Source organism: Semicossyphus pulcher, unplaced genomic scaffold (assembly GCF_022749685.1).
Source record: "Semicossyphus pulcher isolate SPU_LCO1_2020_fin unplaced genomic scaffold, fSemPul1.0.p SCAF_27, whole genome shotgun sequence".
NCBI lineage: Eukaryota > Metazoa > Chordata > Actinopteri > Labriformes > Labridae > Semicossyphus > Semicossyphus pulcher.
This window is the reverse complement of record NW_027211701.1, coordinates 396,167-415,830: the sequence shown is the minus strand read 5'-3', so window position 1 is coordinate 415,830 and position 19,664 is coordinate 396,167. Positions and strand designations below refer to the sequence as shown.

The 19,664-nt window shown below is 44.2% G+C and overlaps 2 protein-coding genes across 4 annotated transcripts in view; both read right to left on the bottom strand.

The window, feature by feature from the left end:
* LOC138604945 (N-acetylgalactosaminyltransferase 7-like) overlaps nt 1–15,154 on the bottom strand; it is a 35,881-nt gene extending 20,727 nt beyond the window's left edge. The window contains exons 1-7 of one of the 2 annotated variants that reach the window (XM_069676983.1): nt 15,032–15,154; nt 14,414–14,435; nt 13,021–13,107; nt 12,575–12,875; nt 7,881–8,047; nt 7,349–7,479; nt 324–403 (exon numbers count right to left, since the gene is read on the bottom strand). In XM_069676983.1, the coding sequence (XP_069533084.1) occupies nt 324–403; nt 7,349–7,479; nt 7,881–8,047; nt 12,575–12,875; nt 13,021–13,107; nt 14,414–14,435; nt 15,032–15,154 (911 nt within the window). Of the gene's footprint in view, nt 1–323; nt 404–7,348; nt 7,480–7,880; nt 8,048–12,574; nt 12,876–13,020; nt 13,133–14,413; nt 14,436–15,031 lie in introns of both variants that reach the window. The other variant, XM_069676981.1, reaches the window with a different exon arrangement.
* A 2,001-nt stretch (nt 15,155–17,155) lies between these two features.
* LOC138604881 (N-acetylgalactosaminyltransferase 7-like) overlaps nt 17,156–19,664 on the bottom strand; it is a 30,194-nt gene continuing 27,685 nt past the window's right edge. For both annotated transcript variants that reach the window (XM_069676912.1, XM_069676911.1), the window contains 3 exons: nt 19,062–19,190; nt 18,892–18,922; nt 17,156–17,280 (listed from right to left, as the gene is read on the bottom strand). In XM_069676912.1, the coding sequence (XP_069533013.1) occupies nt 17,174–17,280; nt 18,892–18,922; nt 19,062–19,190 (267 nt within the window). In that variant the 3' untranslated portion in view covers nt 17,156–17,173. The remainder of the gene's footprint in view (nt 17,281–18,891; nt 18,923–19,061; nt 19,191–19,664) is intronic.

Here is a 19,664-nt window from a genome sequence, read left to right as displayed (position 1 = left end):
GCTGGGATCTCTGTGGGGTTTAAACTAGGCTCTGTTGGGCCTAAGCTGGGCTCTCTGTGGGGTTAAACTAGGCTCTGTTGGGTCTAAGCTGGGATCTCTGTGGGGTTTAAACTAGGCTCTGTTGGGTCTAAGCTGGGATCTCTGTGGGGTTAAACTAGGCTAAAGGGAAGAATTGAGCTGAAATATAAAGATATGATTCAATAAACAGTCTGTAGACACTCTCTGCTGGATGACTGTCAGCCTTTATAAAATCAACTCTCCTTGAAAGCATATCACGTGTGTGTGTGTGTGTGTGTGTGTGTGTGTGTGTGTGTGTGTGTTACCTGTCTTTTGATATAGGAGCAACCAGAGGGGTGTACCAGTTGGTTCCAACCTCACAGTGAGCATCCAGGTAGATCAGCACCTGCAGAACAAACACACACACAATCACCTGATGTGTGTGTTCCTGTGTAAGTTGATGTCAGTCTGTGGATTCAATTCAATATAGTTCAACCATATAGATAGATATAATCCCTGCAACAAGCCCAGAAATGCCCAGAAAAACCTCCACAGTGAGGTGCCCAGGAGGCACCTTACTCTGATGCCCAAAATCGCCTCAGCTGGCTCCTCGGAGCTCTGGTACCAAGTACACTTACAAGTCACCCTATGCTCTAACGCCGTGTTTGTTATGGACAATCCATGAGCAGTACAGAAGTCCAGTGACAAAGTATCACTGGGGTTCAGATAAGGCAGGCCGTTTATCCCCCTACAGGTGTCTCTGTCATTGCCCATGTGGACATTGAAGTACCACTGCAGAACTATAATGTCGCCAGGTGAAACACTTCTTAGGACTCCGCAGCAGCTCCTTGTTGTTGTTTCAGCCTGAAACCAGCCGGGCCCTATGGGTGAACACCCAGCCTCTAGCTCCCCCCAGGTCTGGCTTTATAAGGGCAGCGAGGTTCATGCCCCACGTCAGATGGTATTTTTCTGTCCTGACCTGCATCCTATAGGTCATTCTTTCATATGCCGCAACATTGCTTAATTTAGACATCCAATCCTGAACAGGTGGTTCGCCGGGTTTTTTCCAGTTCCTGAGAATGATTTGTCGTCCAATCATAATAGCAGTCTGTATCCAGTGTTCCAATGGTTGTTGGATGGTGGACAACACTTTACTGTCTCCTAATATAAATAACTTGGGGCAGAACACAAATTGCAATGTAACAGTGAACCTTCTTCCAATATTGATTAATCTTAGGGCATGACCATAATGCATGTACCAGTATACTTTCATCCATATTACACTTCCAGCAAATAGGGGGGTCTTTTAAACCAAGCCTGAAAAGCCGACCCGGGGTCCAATAAAAGTGGTGAAAATTTTACATTGAATAAGCTTCACCCTCAGGTCCCTCGACATTATTCGGGAGTTGCCACAGATCTCAGCCCTCTCCTGCTCATTATATGATACCCCCAAATCTCTTTCCCCAGGAGAGTTTGAGAGCCGCTACCCCTCCATCCCCTCCACATTCCATCAGCATGTTATAATATTTAGCTGTTTCATGACCTCCACCCAGTACCTGGAGAATTGTATTTAACTTATCTGCTGGCCTTGGGGAATTCAACTTTGACATAAAGGTTGTTTGCAGAGCGTGGCGTAATTGCAGATATCTCCAGAATTGAGTTTTAGGTAAATCATATTGTTGTTTTAGCTCATCAAATGATTTCTGTGTTTGGTTGCTGTATACATTTTCTAACCTAAGAATGCCTCTGTCCGCCCACTCTTTCCAAACAAACGTTTTTTTTGTCAATTTTCAATTTAGGATTACGCCAAATACTGGAGGTCTCATTTAAATAGGGATCAAACTCTACCCGTCTCGAAACCCACCTCCAAACTTTCTGGAGATGAGCTATAACAGGGTGAGCCTTCATTTGTTTAGTTGGATCGGTGGACAAGCAGTGAAGTAGAGGGAACGGAGTCGAAAGCGACTGCTCTATATTGTACCACGGGGGTGCTCTGTCCGGAGGCAAAACCCAGTGCGCTAAATGCCTCAGGCCAAACGCATAATAATAATACATTAAATTTGGAAACTCTAGGCCACCACTAACTGGCTCCTGTAATTTCCTCATATTCATACGTGGTCTTTTCCATTCCAGAGAAATTCTTTAAATATGCTGTCCAGTCTCTTAAAGTAACTGAGTGACATTTCTAATGGGAGAGAGTGAAGCAAATAATGAATCGGGTGAAGCAGTTCATTTTAATTACATTTGCTTTTCCCCATAAGGACAGGTACAATGAGGCCCACCGTTTAACATCAATATCCAGTCTCTGTATTAATGGGTCAAAGTTCACTTTAACAACTGTACCCAATTCAGGGGGGAAAGAATACCCAAATATTTTAACCCCTGCTTGGGCCATCTGAATCTGCACGCTTGGAAGAGTGTAGTCGGACAGTACTTGGTCAAAGGTAAAGCTTCTGATTTATCCCAATTAACCTTGTATCCGGAGAACTTTGAGAAGTTATCAGTTGTGTTCAGCAGTGAGGGTGTAGACTATTAGATGTCACCCCACGAAAGTTATCATCGCCTCTAATTGCAGCTGCTAGAGAGCTGCTATCTCTCCCCAATTTAAAATGTGAAGAAATATATCCATTAGTTTGTACTGCTGCCTCTGGCCGATTATATAATAAACACAGCCACTTGATGAAGGATTCTCCAAAGCCAAAAACTTCTAGAGTCTTAAACATGAATCTCCATTCTACCCTATCAAACGCTTTTTCAGCTGCCCACATAATATTAACAAAGCGCCTAATATTGTCTGATGAGTCACGTTTCTGAATAAAACCCACTTGATCTTCATGCACCAGAGAAGTCATCACTTTCTCAAGCCTGTTCGCGACGACTTTAGACAAAATGTTTGTATCTCATGGAAAAAGAGAAATCGGGCGATAATTCTTACAGTCACATTGATCCGTATCTTTTTTAGGAATAAGTGTAATTAGAGCTTTTGATAAGGTAGCTGGTAATTCCCCCTCTCAAATGCTTCTTTATACAGACTGAGCAGTAGTGGTGTGAGTCCAGAAGCATAACATTTAAAGAATTCGGCCGTAAAACCATCTGGGCCTGGGGCCTTGCCATTCGGCAGCCCTTTAATTACTCCAATAATTCCCTCACTAGTTATTGGGCGATCGAGGTCTGCCTTCTGTAATTCAGACACTCTGGGAAGATCCAATCCTTGAAAAAATGTTTCCATACCTTCTTCATTCAATTGTGGGTCTGCTGTATATAATTTCACATAAAACTCTTTAAACATATTATTTAGTTTTAAGTTCTCCCTCCTCTGATCTCATGGCCGAGATAACTGAGGATGCTTCCTTCTGCTTTAAACAGTGAGATAGTAACTTGCCTGCTTTGTCCCCTGATTCATAATATTTTTCTCTCATCCTGAAGAGTGAGAACTCCACCTTCTGTGACAGAATACAATTTTAATTATATTTTAGTTGTGATAGGGCCCCTAAGATCCGCAGAGGTACAATTCCTTTTTAAGTTTGCCTCCACCCTCTTAATTTTGTCTTCAATTTCAGTCTGTTTTGCAACGTTTGTTTTCTTCTCATAGGAAGCATACTGAATAACAAAGCCCCTCAGCTTTCAGGGCTTCCCAGGCAATCCCCGCAGAGGGCGCTGTGGGTTCATTCAGCTCAATATACATATTCATTTGGTTTCCTAGTGCCTCCTTAAACCCAGAATCTTGCAAAAGAGATGAATTAAATCCACCTAGACATTCTGATCCTATCACTAAAAGGCAGCACCTCCAGGCTAACTAAAGCACGGTCCGAAACTAGAATGCTCCCAATAGAACAGGAGAGTACAGCCTGCATGTCATGAATTTCTAGTTTAGTTCTGGTTTTGTCTTGTATTTCAGTGTTCAGTTATTATTTCTTGTGTTACCTCGTCACTTTGTCCCTTGTCATGAGTTTTCATCATTTAGTTCTGTATTTAGTTTATTCTGTGTTCTCGTCAGTATTTAGTCTTGTTTAGTTAAGTATTTAATTTGTGTCTCTTTGGTTCGATCATTTCCTGTTTTACTTTGTCACCTTGTCTCTCGTGTTGATTCACTTCCTGCCTTTGTGTTTCCCGCTGGTTTGATTGTGTGCCCTGATTGTTTTCACCTGCCCCTTGATTGTCTCACCTGTGTCTGATTAGCCTCACCCCCTAAGTTTATTTAGTCTTTGTGCTCCCCTGTCTCTGTGCTGGTACATTGTCTTTGTCTCTGTCTGTGATAACCTTATGCATGTCTTCCTGTGTTTGCTGATGTCTCGTTTTGGATTTTGGATTTTGGATTACCCGGCTCCTTGTGGTTTTGCCTGTTTTTGTTGACTCTTCAGTTGGATTTTTGTTTTATTAAATCATTTAAATCAGCATCTGGGTCCTCACCTTTTTGGGAACATTGAACCCTGACAGAATGAACCAGCCACACATGGACCCAGCAGACTTTGAAGATTTGGATTGTTTGGTTAAAATTCAATTTTTTCAACATTTTGAGAGAGCTGAGAGGAGATGTAGATTTTGAGCAGTCTCCCTGGACTGGGACTCGCTTGGCCATTTTTCCTGGCTCCCATGGAGGCACCAGGAAAAGACGTGGCCATCGTGGCTCTCGTCCTCCTCGCTCCTCTCCCCTGCCCAGAGCCCCATCGCCTCCATTGCCTAGCTCCCCAGTAACTCCTGCTCCTGTGTCCCGGTCGGAGGTCCTGCCGACTCCTGCTCCTGTGTACTGGTCGGAGGTCCTGCTGACTCCTGCTTCTGTGTGCTGGTCGGAGGCTCTGCCGACTCCTGCTCCTGTGTCCTGGTCGGAGGTCCTGCCGACTCCTGCTCCTGTGTCCTGGTCGGAGGTCCTGCCGACTCCTGCTCCTGTGTACTGGTCGGAGGCTCTGCCGACTCCTGCTCCTGTGTTCCGGTCGGCTCCTCGGCCGACTCCTGCTCCCCGGGTCCAGTCGGCTCCCCTGCCGACTCCTGCTCCCCGGGTCCAGTCGGCTCCCGTTCCCCTTTGGCGTCCCGGCCGACACCCCCTCTGGCCCAGCTGGAGGATTCCCATCCTGGTTCTCCGTCGGTGGTCCGGCCGACACCAGTTCCTGGTTCTCCGTCAGCGGTCCGGCCAACACCTGCTCCTGGTTCTCCTTTGGCGGTCCGGCTGACACCTGCTTCTGGTTCCCCGTCGGCGGTCCGGCCGACACCCGTTCCTGGTTCCCCGTCGGAGGCCCGGCCGACAACTGCCCGTCCTCTGGAGAGGCTCCGCCGGCCTGGTCGGCCCCCTGCCCCCCCTCACCCAGTCTAATTTGTCTGCTTCTTCAGCAGAGAGGTGTGTCTCCTCTAAAAACACTGCGTCCAAATGTTTGGATTTCAGAATAGAGAATATCTTTTTCCTCTTAATTGGATGTCCCAGGCAAGTTGTAATTTTTAGCGGTCATAAACAACGGACAGGTGCAACAGCCACCCATCAACTGTATACTTATTATACCCAACCTGGTTAAACCCCCACCTAGCCTGACACATCCAAACCCCTGAACATAGCGCATAACATCTAACTCTGCGCTTTCCCCCTCAACAGAACACAACCCACGGTCCATGAGTGCTAACTGAGCCAGTGACTTACCCCACACAGCCCAACTGCATCATTTTATAAATGCAAACGAATAATAAATAAGAAGGACACTGTTTGAAAAAAAAAAACCTGGTTCATAATCACGAGTTCTTGGAACTGAGGGGAGGGGGGAGAAAGGAAAAAAACATTCCGGCACACTGTCGAAGTAGTCCAATATCTGTCTCCCCATTTACCCCCTCTGTCCTCTGAGTCCACTGACCTCCTCCATATCAGCGTGATCGACAAAATAAAGATACGCTTCTGCCCCCCTTTGTGATCAATTCGCAGGATAGCAGGATATAAGAGAGCGAATTTCATATTGCGCTCCCCCAGAGCCTTCTTACATTCCCTGAATTTATCCCGTTTCAGCTGTGTGGTCGGTGAGAAGTCCGGGAATATCATAATACGGTTACCTTCCCAGGTCAGATCCGGTTTATACCGTGCCGTACGCAGGATAAGCTCTCTGTCAGCTGACCGCCGGAAGCGCACCAGGATCGTTCGCGGTCTTTCCCACGGGTTGGGTCGCGGTATCGGAGCTCTGTGCACCCGGTCAATCTCCGGTTGTTGCACGGTATCATCCCAATCAAAGACAGATGTCAAAAGTTTCTGCATAAACACCGTCATGTCCCCATTTTCGTTACCTTCTGGGACACCCACACAGCGTAGATTATTGCGTCTGTTGCGATTCTCCATATCCTCAAAATAATCCCGGAGACCCTCCACCTCTGCTTTCTTGGTGACAGGATTAGCTTCCAGCACCGCTTCCCGCTGTTTGTCTGCTTCTTCCAGGTATTCCACCCTCTTCTCCACTTCCGTCATTCCTGATATGAGTGAAGTTAATTTACCTTCAACCGAGGATGTGGCTCGACGTATATCCTCAAGGGTGGCTAAGTCGCTGGATATTTTTTGCAGTGCGGTAAAGATGTTAGCAATATCCTGACCGACCTGACCCGCCTCTGGGCCTCCCGAGTCTCTACCATCGCCATCATGATGTGGGTTTTGAGACCGCAACAAGTGCTTTTCAGTGTCCCCAATCTTGGTCTGCTTCGACATCTTACGCGACCAAACGAGTTTGTACGTGTAAAACACGCCTCAATGGCTACTATGAACAACACCTACAGGATAAATTGAAAGATGCTAGTCGGAGCTTCGCCTCAGGCAGCCATCTTCGTCCAACACCACGTGACACCCTGTCAGCACATTTTTAAAACTTTGCAATGCCAGCAGTGTGACGGTGAGCTTCTTTCCTGAACTGAGTGCTGCATGTTTGGCTGTGCTGGTCACAGCCATCCAATCACAGTGGAGGAGGGGCGGGACCATGACCTCAGCTGCCATATTCTTCATGAACAAGTGATGAACAACAGTGAGGACAAATGAATACCACTAGCCCTCAGAATCACACACTCCTGCAGGTCAGTCATCCCTCCCTACAGACTGCAGCCTTCTTTTCATCCAGAGGAAGTAGTCTACCTTAAGCCGGATTCTCTGTGTTAAAGCAACCAGACGCAGCCACAGTCTCTCAGCTGAAAACACACTGCGCCCCAATCCGCTTTTAAGCGCTCCCAGCGAGCGCCTCGTCTTTTCAGCTGGTCAAAAACACTTTGGTTGACACCCAGCCTAACAGATGTTAAAGGTAAAGCCACTGATAGTAACTGACACAGCAGTACCAGGTGTGTGTGTGTGTGTGTGTGTGTGTGTGTGTGTAGCAGCAGTGACATCATCATCATCATCAGGTACCTGTCCTTTAGTGGCCTTCTTGGCTCCGATGCTCCGGGCCTGGATCAGTCCTTCTCGCTTCTCATTCCTGAACAGTTTCACCAGACCGTTCCACTGCTTAATGTAGTCCTCCAGACGCTCCTTCAGGTGGACTGCACACACACACACACACACACACACACACACACACACACACAGACACACACACACACATTAATATAATACTACATGTTACAGCATTACATTTGACTGCGTGGATCACCAGCAGAGCCACCTGTTAGACACCTTAGTAAAGTGAGTGTGTCTGTCATGATTAAGCAGGATCAACTCGTGTCTCCTCTTCCTTGAACAGGTCAGCTGACTCAGAGTGAAGATACATCTCATATATCCATAATCACACGTCAGTCTCCATCAGTTTAACAGCAGCAGGCACTACTCTGCTGGTTCAGTCAGACTATGCTTCACATACATTAGTAGCGCCCTCTGACCTTAGGGTTGAGACTACATGTTGTTCAGTCTTATACCCTCATATCTGTTTGTAGTGAACTCTGACCTTTGTTGCTGAAGTCGTCGATCATGACGATCTCGGCCAGGTATCTCCTGGGAGTCCTCTTGATCACACTGTGGACTGTCCTCATCAAAGTAGACCAGCCTTCATTATGGAACACGATTATCACACTGGAGGTCAGCAGCCTGTCGTCATAGTGCCAGTACTTACACCTGGACAGGTGAGACACACAGCAGGTGAGGTAAGAAGGTTAGAAACCATCTGACTTGATGTAAATGTGCAGTACACTTATAAAGGGAGCCTCTTGTTACAGGTGAACAACAGGTCCATGTGTCTAATGAAGGGTTAAACTCTGAATATGAATAGTTTTATAAATGATTCATTATTTCATCTCAGGAACACTGTGAACATAAAACTGATTAAAGATCGGGTGGGCGATTTATTTTAGAAGCGTTTTTCCTTCATTCATTGAATGTATTATTTGTTTTGTTCACATCAGACAGAAATCAATAAATCAGACTCTTTCTGACAGACAAGAGGAAATCATGAGATGTCTGTGGCTGCACAGAGAAAGGTAGTTTAAAAAAGGGTCTGACACATTTCAATGTTTGTATCTGTTCTGAAAACATTATCTGTGCATATTTCATTCAAGTATTTGTCCAGTGGTTTAGAAAATATTACTGTTGTTTCTGATATCATGGAGCTCACAGATCTTTGTTCGGTCTGTCTGCAGGCAGTGAGTCTGTGAGACGAACAGTTTCTGTGTTTAATGTAAAGTGAGTCAGGTGGAGCTGCTGCAAAGAACACTGAGAGGAGTCAATATTAACTCAAACAGCCTGCTGACTGACAGGTAGAGGAGACAGGACTGGATGTGTGCTGTAGTCAGAGGTCATGATCCAAACTATGAAAGGAAGTCTCAGGCTGTTGTAGACCTGTATTAGTCTGTAGTAGATCTGTATTAGTCTGTAGTAGATCTGTATTAGTCTGTAGCAGATCTGTATTAGTCTGTAGACCGGTATTAGTCTGTAGTAGTAGATCTGTATTAGTCTGTAGTAAGAGACCTGTATTAGTCTGTAGTAGTAGATCTGTATAGTCTGTAGTAGTAGACCTGTATTGATCTGTATTAGTCTGTAGTAGTAGACCGGTATTAGTCTGTAGTAGACCTGTATTAGTCGGTAGTAGACCTGTATTAGTCGGTAGTAGTAGACCTGTATTAGTCTGTAGTAGACCTGTATTAGTCGGTAGTAGTAGACCTGTATTAGTCTGTAGTAGATCTGTATTAGTCTGTAGTAGTAGATCTGTATTAGTCTGTAGTAAGAGACCTGTATTAGTCTGTAGTAGTAGATCTGTATGAGTCTGTAGACCGGTATTAGTCTGTAGTAGTAGACCTGTATTAGTCTGTAGACCGGTATTAGTCCGTAGTAGTAGATCTGTATTAGTCTGTAGTAAGAGACCTGTACTAGTCTGTAGTACATCTGTATTAGTCTGTAGTAGTAGATCTGTATAGTCTGTAGTAGTAGACCTGTATTGATCTGTATTAGTCGGTAGTAGTAGACCTGTATTAGTCTGTAGTAGACCTGTATTAGTCGGTAGTAGTAGACCTGTATTAGTCTGTAGTAGATCTGTATTAGTCTGTAGTAGTAGACCTGTATTAGTCTGTAGTAGTAGACCTGTATTAGTCTGTAGTAGACCTGTATTAGTCTGTAGTAGATCTGTATTAGTCTGTAGTAGTAGACCTGTATTAGTCTGTAGTAGTAGACCTGTATTAGTCTGTAGTAGACCTGTATTAGTCGGTAGTAGTAGACCTGTATTAGTCGGTAGTAGACCTGTATTAGTCTGTAGTAGATCTGTATTAGTCTGTAATAGTAGACCTGTATTAGTCCGTAGTAGTAGACCTGTATTAGTCTGTAGTAGATCTGTATTAATCTGTAGTAGTAGACCTGTATTAGTCTGTAGTAGACCTGTATTAGTCGGTAGTAGACCTGTATTAGTCGGTAGTAGTAGACCTGTATTAGTCTGTAGTAGACCTGTATTAGTCGGTAGTAGTAGACCTGTATTAGTCTGTAGTAGATCTGTATTAGTCTGTAGTAGTAGACCTGTATTAGTCTGTAGTAGACCTGTATTAGTCTGTAGTAAGAGACCTGTATTAGTCTGTAGTAGTAGATCTGTATGAGTCTGTAGACCGGTATTAGTCTGTAGTAGTAGACCTGTATTAGTCTGTAGTAGACCTGTATTAGTCTGTAGTAGACCTGTATTAGTCCGTAGTAGTAGATCTGTATTAGTCTGTAGTAAGACACCTGTATTAGTCTGTAGTACATCTGTATTAGTCTGTAGTAGTAGATCTGTATAGTCTGTAGTAGTAGACCTGTATTGATCTGTATTAGTCTGTAGTAGTAGACCGGTATTAGTCTGTAGTAGACCTGTATTAGTCGGTAGTAGACCTGTATTAGTCGGTAGTAGTAGACCTGTATTAGTCTGTAGTAGACCTGTATTAGTCGGTAGTAGTAGACCTGTATTAGTCTGTAGTAGATCTGTATTAGTCTGTAGTAGTAGACCTGTATTAGTCTGTAGTAGTAGACCTGTATTAGTCTGTAGTAGACCTGTATTAGTCTGTAGTAGATCTGTATTAGTCTGTAGTAGACCTGTATTAGTCGGTAGTAGTAGACCTGTATTAGTCTGTAGTAGACCTGTATTAGTCTGTAGTAGATCTGTATTAGTCTGTAATAGTAGACCTGTATTAGTCCGTAGTAGTAGACCTGTATTAGTCTGTAGTAGATCTGTATTAATCTGTAGTAGTAGACCTGTATTAGTCCGTAGTAGATCTGTATTAATCTGTAATAGTAGACCTGTATTAGTCCGTAGTAGTAGACCTGTATTAGTCTGTAGTAGACCTGTATTAGTCTGTAGTAGTAGACCTGTATTAGTCTGTAGTAGACCTGTATTAGTCTGTAGTAGATCTGTATTAATCTGTAATAGTAGACCTGTATTAGTCCGTAGTAGTAGACCTGTATTAGTCTGTAGTAGACCTGTATTAGTCTGTAGTAGATCTGTATTAATCTGTAATAGTAGACCTGTATTAGTCCGTAGTAGTAGACCTGTATTAGTCTGTAGTAGATCTGTATTAATCTGTAATAGTAGACCTGTATTAGTCCGTAGTAGTAGACCTGTATTAGTCTGTAGTAGACCTGTATTAGTCGGTAGTAGACCTGTATTAGTCTGTAGTAGATCTGTATTAGTCTGTAGTAGTAGACCTGTATTAGTCTGTAGTAGACCTGTATCAGTCTGTAGTAGACCTGTATTAGTCTGTCGTAGTAGACCTGTATTAGTCAGTGGTAGACCTGTATTAGTCTGTAGTAGACCTGTATCTACTACTACAGTCTGTAGTAGACCTGTATTAGTCTGAAGTAGTAGACCTGTATTAGTCGGTAGTAGACCTGTATTAGTCGGTAGTAGACCTGTATTAGTCTGTAGTAGTAGACCTGTATTAGTCTGAAGTAGTAGACCTGTATTAGTCGGTAGTAGACCTGTATTAGTCTGTAGTAGTAGACCTGTATTAGTCTGAAGTAGTAGACCTGTATTAGTCGGTAGTAGACCTGTATTAGTCTGTAGTAGACCTGTATCTACTACTACAGTCTGTAGTAGATCTGTATTAGTCTGAAGTAGTAGACCTGTATTAGTCGGTAGTAGACCTGTATTAGTCTGTAGTAGTAGACCTGTATTAGTCTGTATTAGACCTGTATTAGTCTGTAGTAGTAGACCTGTATTAGTCTGTAGTAGTAGACCTGTATTAGTCGGTAGTAGACCTGTATTAGTCTGTAGTAGATCTGTATTAGTCTGTAGTAGTAGACCTGTATTAGTCTGTAGTAGACCTGTATCAGTCTGTAGTAGACCTGTATTAGTCTGTAGTAGTAGACCTGTATTAGTCAGTGGTAGACCTGTATTAGTCTGTAGTAGACCTGTATCTACTACTACAGTCTGTAGTAGACCTGTATTAGTCTGAAGTAGTAGACCTGTATTAGTCGGTAGTAGACCTGTATTAGTCGGTAGTAGACCTGTATTAGTCTGTAGTAGTAGACCTGTATTAGTCTGAAGTAGTAGACCTGTATTAGTCGGTAGTAGACCTGTATTAGTCTGTAGTAGTAGACCTGTATTAGTCTGAAGTAGTAGACCTGTATTAGTCGGTAGTAGACCTGTATTAGTCTGTAGTAGACCTGTATCTACTACTACAGTCTGTAGTAGACCTGTATTAGTCTGAAGTAGTAGACCTGTATTAGTCGGTAGTAGACCTGTATTAGTCTGTAGTAGTAGACCTGTATTAGTCTGAAGTAGTAGACCTGTATTAGTCGGTAGTAGACCTGTATTAGGATCCTAGGTACAGTATATATTAATTCCAATTAATAATTTATTTATTTTCACTTTTTATTCATATTTTCTAATTGATCATTATAACATTTTATTTACTAACCAATCAGCTCCAAACAAATCCCAATATTTTGGTGCCCCCCCCCCCCCCCCAGTAATCTTCCACTCATTTTCTCCACTCTGCCCCTCAGCAGGGTTAGGGTAAACCAAGACCCTTCTTTTTCACTTATAGATGTAAAAACTGTGTTCAACCATTTGATTAAGTGAATATCTTCTTTCTCTTTTGGTTATTAGCCCCTGACCCCATTGTGGTGCACTGTAATTATTCATTCTGATTCTTTATTTTTATTCATAAATATTAAATAAGTCTGACTCACTCTTCATGGCGAATGTCACTGATGCTTCTGTCCAGAGAGATCATGTCACTGGCCACCATGTTGAAGCCAAACTCTTTGATGGAGGCTTGAATGGCATCTTTGTACTCTGGACCCAGGACCAAGGGTTTGGCCCCCTCTCCTGGACCACCAGGGACCCCCGGAGGCTCCGGTTCTTTAGGCTCAAAGTTTCCCAGGATGCCTTTCTTCAGGACGGGGCTGGTGTAGGCGTGACTGTGGGGTTTAAAGGTCACGTACTGCTGCTGGATCACCTGCTGATCCGGCTTCTGAGGGTTGTTGGGCCCTAATGGAGGAAAAACCAGGAAGCAAACGATGACCCCCCAGAAACTGCTCTGTGTGTTTAAACACAGTTAAACTCATTGACACACACCAGGACGTGTCGAAGGTCAGGTCCTTTTGTTTATGGGATGTTAAAGATGGCGTCTCACCATGTTTGAGTCTGATGGAGTTGAGGTCGACCTCCACCCCCTCCACATGAGGCAAGGGCACCACAGGCTTAAACTGGTCTGCAGGGTCTACTCTAGGCAGGGCAGCGTCCTCCTGTAAGACAAAACAGAGGGTTTGCGCTTCATTACGATGACATCACAGAGGGATTGGACATCAGTAACACGACATTTGACAGGAACCAAAGGGAAACAAAGATGCAGGAGGTGGTGAGTGAGGTTTAGGTTATTGTTCTTGCAGCTTTTTAAGGCTCATTTTGTTCAGTATTTGATTCAGAGCTCTGTATGTTTGAGTCTGATACAATCTCACTTAACCTCCATTTGTGGCCAAGATATCAGACTCACACCTCACCCTACCTGTCCAGCCAGCTGACTGTACTGCTACAACATTTAATCCCTTGGTTAAATGAATAGAAATTACCAACAATTGATTGATCCTTTCAGTAATTTCTAAGCAGAAATGTCAAACATTTTCTGCTTTCAGTGTCTTAAATGTGATGACTTTCTGCTTTCCTTACAGTAAATAAAGTGTCTCTGGATTTTGGGCTGTTGATTTGACAGAAGACATTTAAAGATGTCACTTTGAGCTCTGAGAAACTGTGATCAGCTTTTTAAAATAATCAATATCCAAAATGATTCTTAGTTGCATTCATATAAAACGTGTGAACTGAGCAGAGATTTATAAAGTATCAGTGGGCTGCTGTGGGTACCAGTGAAATGAGCATTAGCAGCATGATGGACGATTCATTCTACACCTGGTTTTGTTTGTTCTTGTGCCACATACAAAGATGTACCTGCACCAGCACACAGGTGCACCAAGCACTTTCCTGCCAATGGCTTTACACAGATGTTCATGAGGAGATTATGTGACAGATACAATAACTTGGGTATCAGCGTTATGAGTACCAATCCTATTCAGGTGCAATAAATAACAAACTTTTTGCCTGAGTCGTCTTCAGAGATTATTTATATGAACATTGAATGTCAGTTTGTCCTCGGTCCACACGCCCAGATATTTACGCCCTGTGACTCTCTCAAGCTTTAGTCTGTTCCTTGTAACTATCATGACATCATTTTGGTCTAAAGCATCAGTTTAGTTTTGTCACTGGGTCAGGTCACTCTGTGAAGTGCTGCACTTCATATCAGACAGACTTTTCTTGTAGATGACTCATCTGGTGTTTCTTATTGCCTTCCTGTCAACTCTCTGCAGTCCAGTGCCTGTTCAGCTCACACTGCGCTCGTACAGTGTGCATGACAACAGATGGAAGAGTATTATTAATGCAAAGTCAACATAGTGACACTGTCATTCTTTAGTGTCAAACAGGACCACGTCACGTATGAACACACACGTCTTCAGAAATAAAGTAGTCCTTCTTACTGTTAATGTGTTTGAATTCATACTAAAAAGTGGTGTTTTTTGTAGGATCACGTTTTTTACGATTACATTGGGAGCAGTTACCTGTAATGAGGTTAAGACTATATAAATATTCACCCTATGGGATAATATTGGGTCAATAATTTGGAAATCCGTTTTAAACAGTCTGTAGTTGATGTTACAATAAAGTTGTGTCACTTTAGTTTGACAGGTGTCTATCAGTGAAACACTCACCTGAACTCGTGTCACCTGGTAACCCCAGTCAGTTCCACCTTGGTGTGACAGCAGCACGGTGACGCATACGTACATTCGTACAAATGTGTCCGTTATTAGCTACATACATATCAGATCAGCTAACTAGCATCAGCAGCTAGCTAGGAGTAAATCTCCATGACAACCAGTGTAGAGGTTATTTGTTAAAGCTAACTAGCTAGCTAAATATGAATGAATTCCCTGTTAAAGACTGTCCTGTCATTATCAGTTATTACACGCACACCTGCAGTGCGTTTAGCATATTATCTATATGTATAAACACATAGTGACCTGTTGCTTAGCGCTACATGCTAGCACAGATAACAGTTAACCCTCTGTTGGTTAGCTGGTAAGCTGTAGTTAACTCACCTGTTTTCCAAAAGGGTTTTCCTCGCTGGGTTTGGGGGACAGAGAGGACCAGAGAACCTTCAGTACCACAAACATCCAGACGACCAGCAGAGTCCGCAGGATGAAGCCCACCTTCAGCCTCATACTGAAGCTGCTAATAGAATAAGCTGAACTAGGTTAGCTGCACCTGCTGGCAGGGGCTAACTAGGTGGAAGCTAACTGAGCTAACAGCCAGCTGTTGAGAATTTGAACTTGAGTCCGAAAACGATACCGACACAAAAACAATCCAGATTCTGCATTAAAATGATGTTTGAACTCCAGCACGATGATGTCTGGGTTTAATGATCTCTGACCTTCTTGCACTGACACACACACTGACACACACACACTCACACTGATCCTGGTCCCTGGTTCCTGTCAACGATGCGGATCCAGCAGGTTTTCTGGGTGTGTGTATGCAAACAGATCATTCTAGTTCCTCAGACTCCACCTGTTAGTAATGAGCAGGGCTGTGGATCATTGTTGTCACAGGCTGTGGGTTACAGTGGTGTGCAGGGACACTTAGATCTACCTTAGTCAGTTAAACCTAAACATTAAAGAAGTGGCAAGAACTTAAAACTTCAGGTTTTTCCTGTAACCTCTCCTCCAGAATAAATCCAGTGAAGGTCGATTGTTCACTGTGGCACTCCCAGCCAAATATTAGTGTTTCTTGACTTACTCAAAGACTCTTGACTCTTGTTCTCTCCAACTCCAACTTTGCGAGCGATTGACAGCAATACTCAAGCTTCTCTTCAATTTCAGAAGAACAGAAGGTTGAAGTACAGTGTGTTTCTCTAACTTCTTGGTCTGCTAACATCAGTGCAGATATCATGATCTGTGACAAACCCCCCACAGGCTCTCAAGGTTCCCTCATGGGCCCTGCACTGGTGCTGAAAGCTTTTCTTCTCCCCACCTTTGAGCATTTGGAGCAGTCATGGTAAAAGTGGTCTTCAGCAAAGGTTACATTTCTTCTTGCAATGGTGTCAGCAACACACAAGAGTTTTAACCCTGTCACTGAGTGAAGCGTGACGCTGGTAGTGTATGACCCCTCATGCATCTCCACTTTCTGGACAGCCCTACGTGTGCCTTTGAGTAAGATTTGTGCTGCAGCAACTTGGGCCACACCATGCACCTCTGCCTGTTTCTACAGGAATAATGATGCTGCCCCTCATTCAGTGACAGCAGCAGTATCCTCAGGAACCCACAGGCTGTACCGGTAAGAGGGGTTTCCATGTGTCCATGTTGCTAATGGCTAAAGCACCACATCCGGCAGTCTGGAAGAATGTAATAGAATGAGAGGAACATCTTTTGATGCTGTGGGCTTATATAAGGTACGCCCGACGTCATGCCGGGTTGCATTTGATTTTGTTGATATAATACGCTCGACCTGAACTGCTTTAGCTCACAACAATCGCTTTGATATTTGGGGAAACCACCCACGATGCAACCCTCACAGCAGACAGTGTGGGGGTGTGTCGTGCTAGCAGTGGCTGAGGATGTCACCACCAACAACAGATGACGCGTCACTTACTGAATTCTGAACGGAGAGAAAGTTAAAGAACTTTGCAGGATGAAACTAAACTTCCTGCTTTGTTAGAAACCAGCAGGACACATTTGACTCAGAGAGAGACATAGCACCATCTGAGGGTGCAGTACCTCACAGTAACAGACAGGAGGCCGTGTGAGCTGTAAAAATCAGGTGTTTATTTGTCCGTCACCCCCCCATATTAAATCTCTGCTATAAGTTAAATATTTACATCATTCAGGCCCTCAAGGAGCCAGTTGAGGTGGTTCGGGCATCTGGTTAGGATGCCTCCTGGGCGCCTCCCTTTGGAGGTTTTCAGGGCACGTTCAACTAGGAGGAGTCCCCGGGGCAGACCCAGAACTAGCTGGAGGGATTATATATCCCGTCTGGCCTGGGAACGCCTCGGAATCCCCCAGGAGGAACTGGAAAACGTCACCTTGCTGAGCCTGCTGCCACCGTGACCCGGCCCTGGAAAAGAGGAAGGTAATGGATGGATCATTCAGGCCCTTCACAAAATGATTCAGCATCTTTACAAAGAATCTATTTACATTGTTTGACAAATGTTTTACACACAGGCTCCATGTTTCAGTCCCACTTGGTCACACAGCAACGATGTTGTTCATCTCCCACTTCTGAGAGGTTTTACTGGTGTCACAGTCTGAGATGAACACTTTGTGGAGCAGGTCGGAGCGGTCCAGACACTTCCCTGAGACAAAGACACAAAGCAACATTACTACAGAGGACACGGCAACATTACTACTGAGGACACGGCAACATTACTACAGAGGACACAGCAACATTACTACTGAGGACATGGCAACATTACTACAGAAGACACAGCAACATTACTACTGAGGACAAAGCAACATTACTACAGAGGACACGGCAACATTACTACTGAGGACATGGCAACATTAGAGGACACAGCAACATTACTACAGAGGACACGGCAACATTACTACAGAGGACACAGCAACATTACTACAGAGGACACACGGCAACATTACTATAGAAGACACACGGCAACATTACTACAGAGGACACACAGCAACATTACTACAGAGGACACAGCAACATTACTACAGAGGACACGGCAACATTACTACAGAGGACACACAGCAACATTACTACTGAGGACACTGCAACATTACTACAGAGGACACACAGCAACATTACTACTGAGGACATGGCAACATTACTACAGAGGACACGGCAACATTACTACTGAGGACACAGCAACATTACTACTGAGGACACGGCAACATTACTACAGAGGACACAGCAACATTACTACTGAGGACACGGCAACATTACTACAGAGGACACGGCAACATTACTACAGAGGACACAGCAACATTACTACTGAGGACACACGGCAACATTACTACTGAGGACACGGCAACATTACTACAGAGGACACAGCAACCTTACTACTGAGGACACGGCAACATTACTACAGAGGACACACAGCAACATTACTACTGAGGACACAGCAACATTACTACAGAGGACACACGGCAACATTACTACAGAGGACACACAGCAACATTACTACTGAGGACACAGCAACATTACTACAGAGGACACACAGCAACATTACTACAGAGGACACGGCAACATTACTACTGAGGACACACAGCAACATTACTACAGAGGACACACGGCAACATTACTACAGAGGACACAGCAACATTACTACTGAGGACACGGCAACATTACTACAGAGGACACAGCAACATTACTACTGAGGACACGGCAACATTACCACAGAGGACACACAGCAACATTACTACTGAGGACACGGCAACATTACTACAGAGGACACGGCAACATTACTACAGAGGACACAGCAACATTACTACTGAGGACACACGGCAACATTACTACTGAGGACACGGCAACATTACTACAGAGGACACAGCAACCTTACTACTGAGGACACGGCAACATTACTACAGAGGACACACAGCAACATTACTACTGAGGACACAGCAACATTAGAGGACACAGCAACATTACTACAGAGGACACGGCAACATTACTACAGAGGACACACGGCAACATTACTACAGAGTACACAGCAACATTACTACAGAGGACACACAGCAACATTACTACAGAGGACACACAGCAACATTACTACAGAGGACACGGCAACATTACTACAGAGGACACAGCAACAGGTGTAAGTTCTGTTTACTGCAGGTTATGTCTGATCTCAGATCAGTGTCCTGACGAGAGACAAACATAAACTGGCTGTGCAGGCTGCTGCTTCATGATCAGGAATGAGCGTGTTCATAACAGAGCAGATATTCACCTGTTGGCACATGAGTGAACCGATGCAGGTCCTGAACACAAAGACAAAAACACAGTTACTGTTCAGTGCTGATCAGTGTGTGTGTGTGTGTGTGTTTCTGTGTGTGTGTGTGTGTGTGTGTGTGTGTGAGAGAGAGAGAGAGAGAGAGAGAGAGAGAGAGAGAGAGAGACCTTGAAGTACTTCCACTCAGAGTGTAGCTTCAATTCACAGCGTGTGATGATGACAGCTGATTTGTCTGCTCCAATGGTGACACACTTATCGTTCTGTGCCAGCTGGTTGGCTTCACTGATCCGGAACAGCTACACACAGAGTCACAGAGAGACACACAGAGTCCATGACATACTTGATAGAGTACTTGATGCCCTGATGAAATTATAAACATACACAGCTCTGCATCCTTTCCAGTTGGAAATGTTGCAGGGAAAAGTTGCCATGAAGGAACGGGCCAGTGTCAAGCCAGCCGCAGGCGTCTCCTGAGACTCAGCTTAAGTTGCTGGTTATAAAAAAAACTTGTCATCTGTTTCAACAGCCAATCTGCTCGTAGTGAAGTCAGCTGGTCAGGTCAGATGCACAGTTTGTTAGTAAGATACAAATTCAGCTGGTTAAAATGTCCCATTTTACACAAAGGAAAGGGAGGATCGTCTCATCACTTGGTCTGTGGATCAGCTGTTTCTGTAAGACACAAACCTTAAAGGTTCTATGGTCAGGATGTTTGTTGTTTTGTTAAGGCACCATGTAAAGTTGGCCCCTCCTCCCCGGCTCAGTGAAGGAGA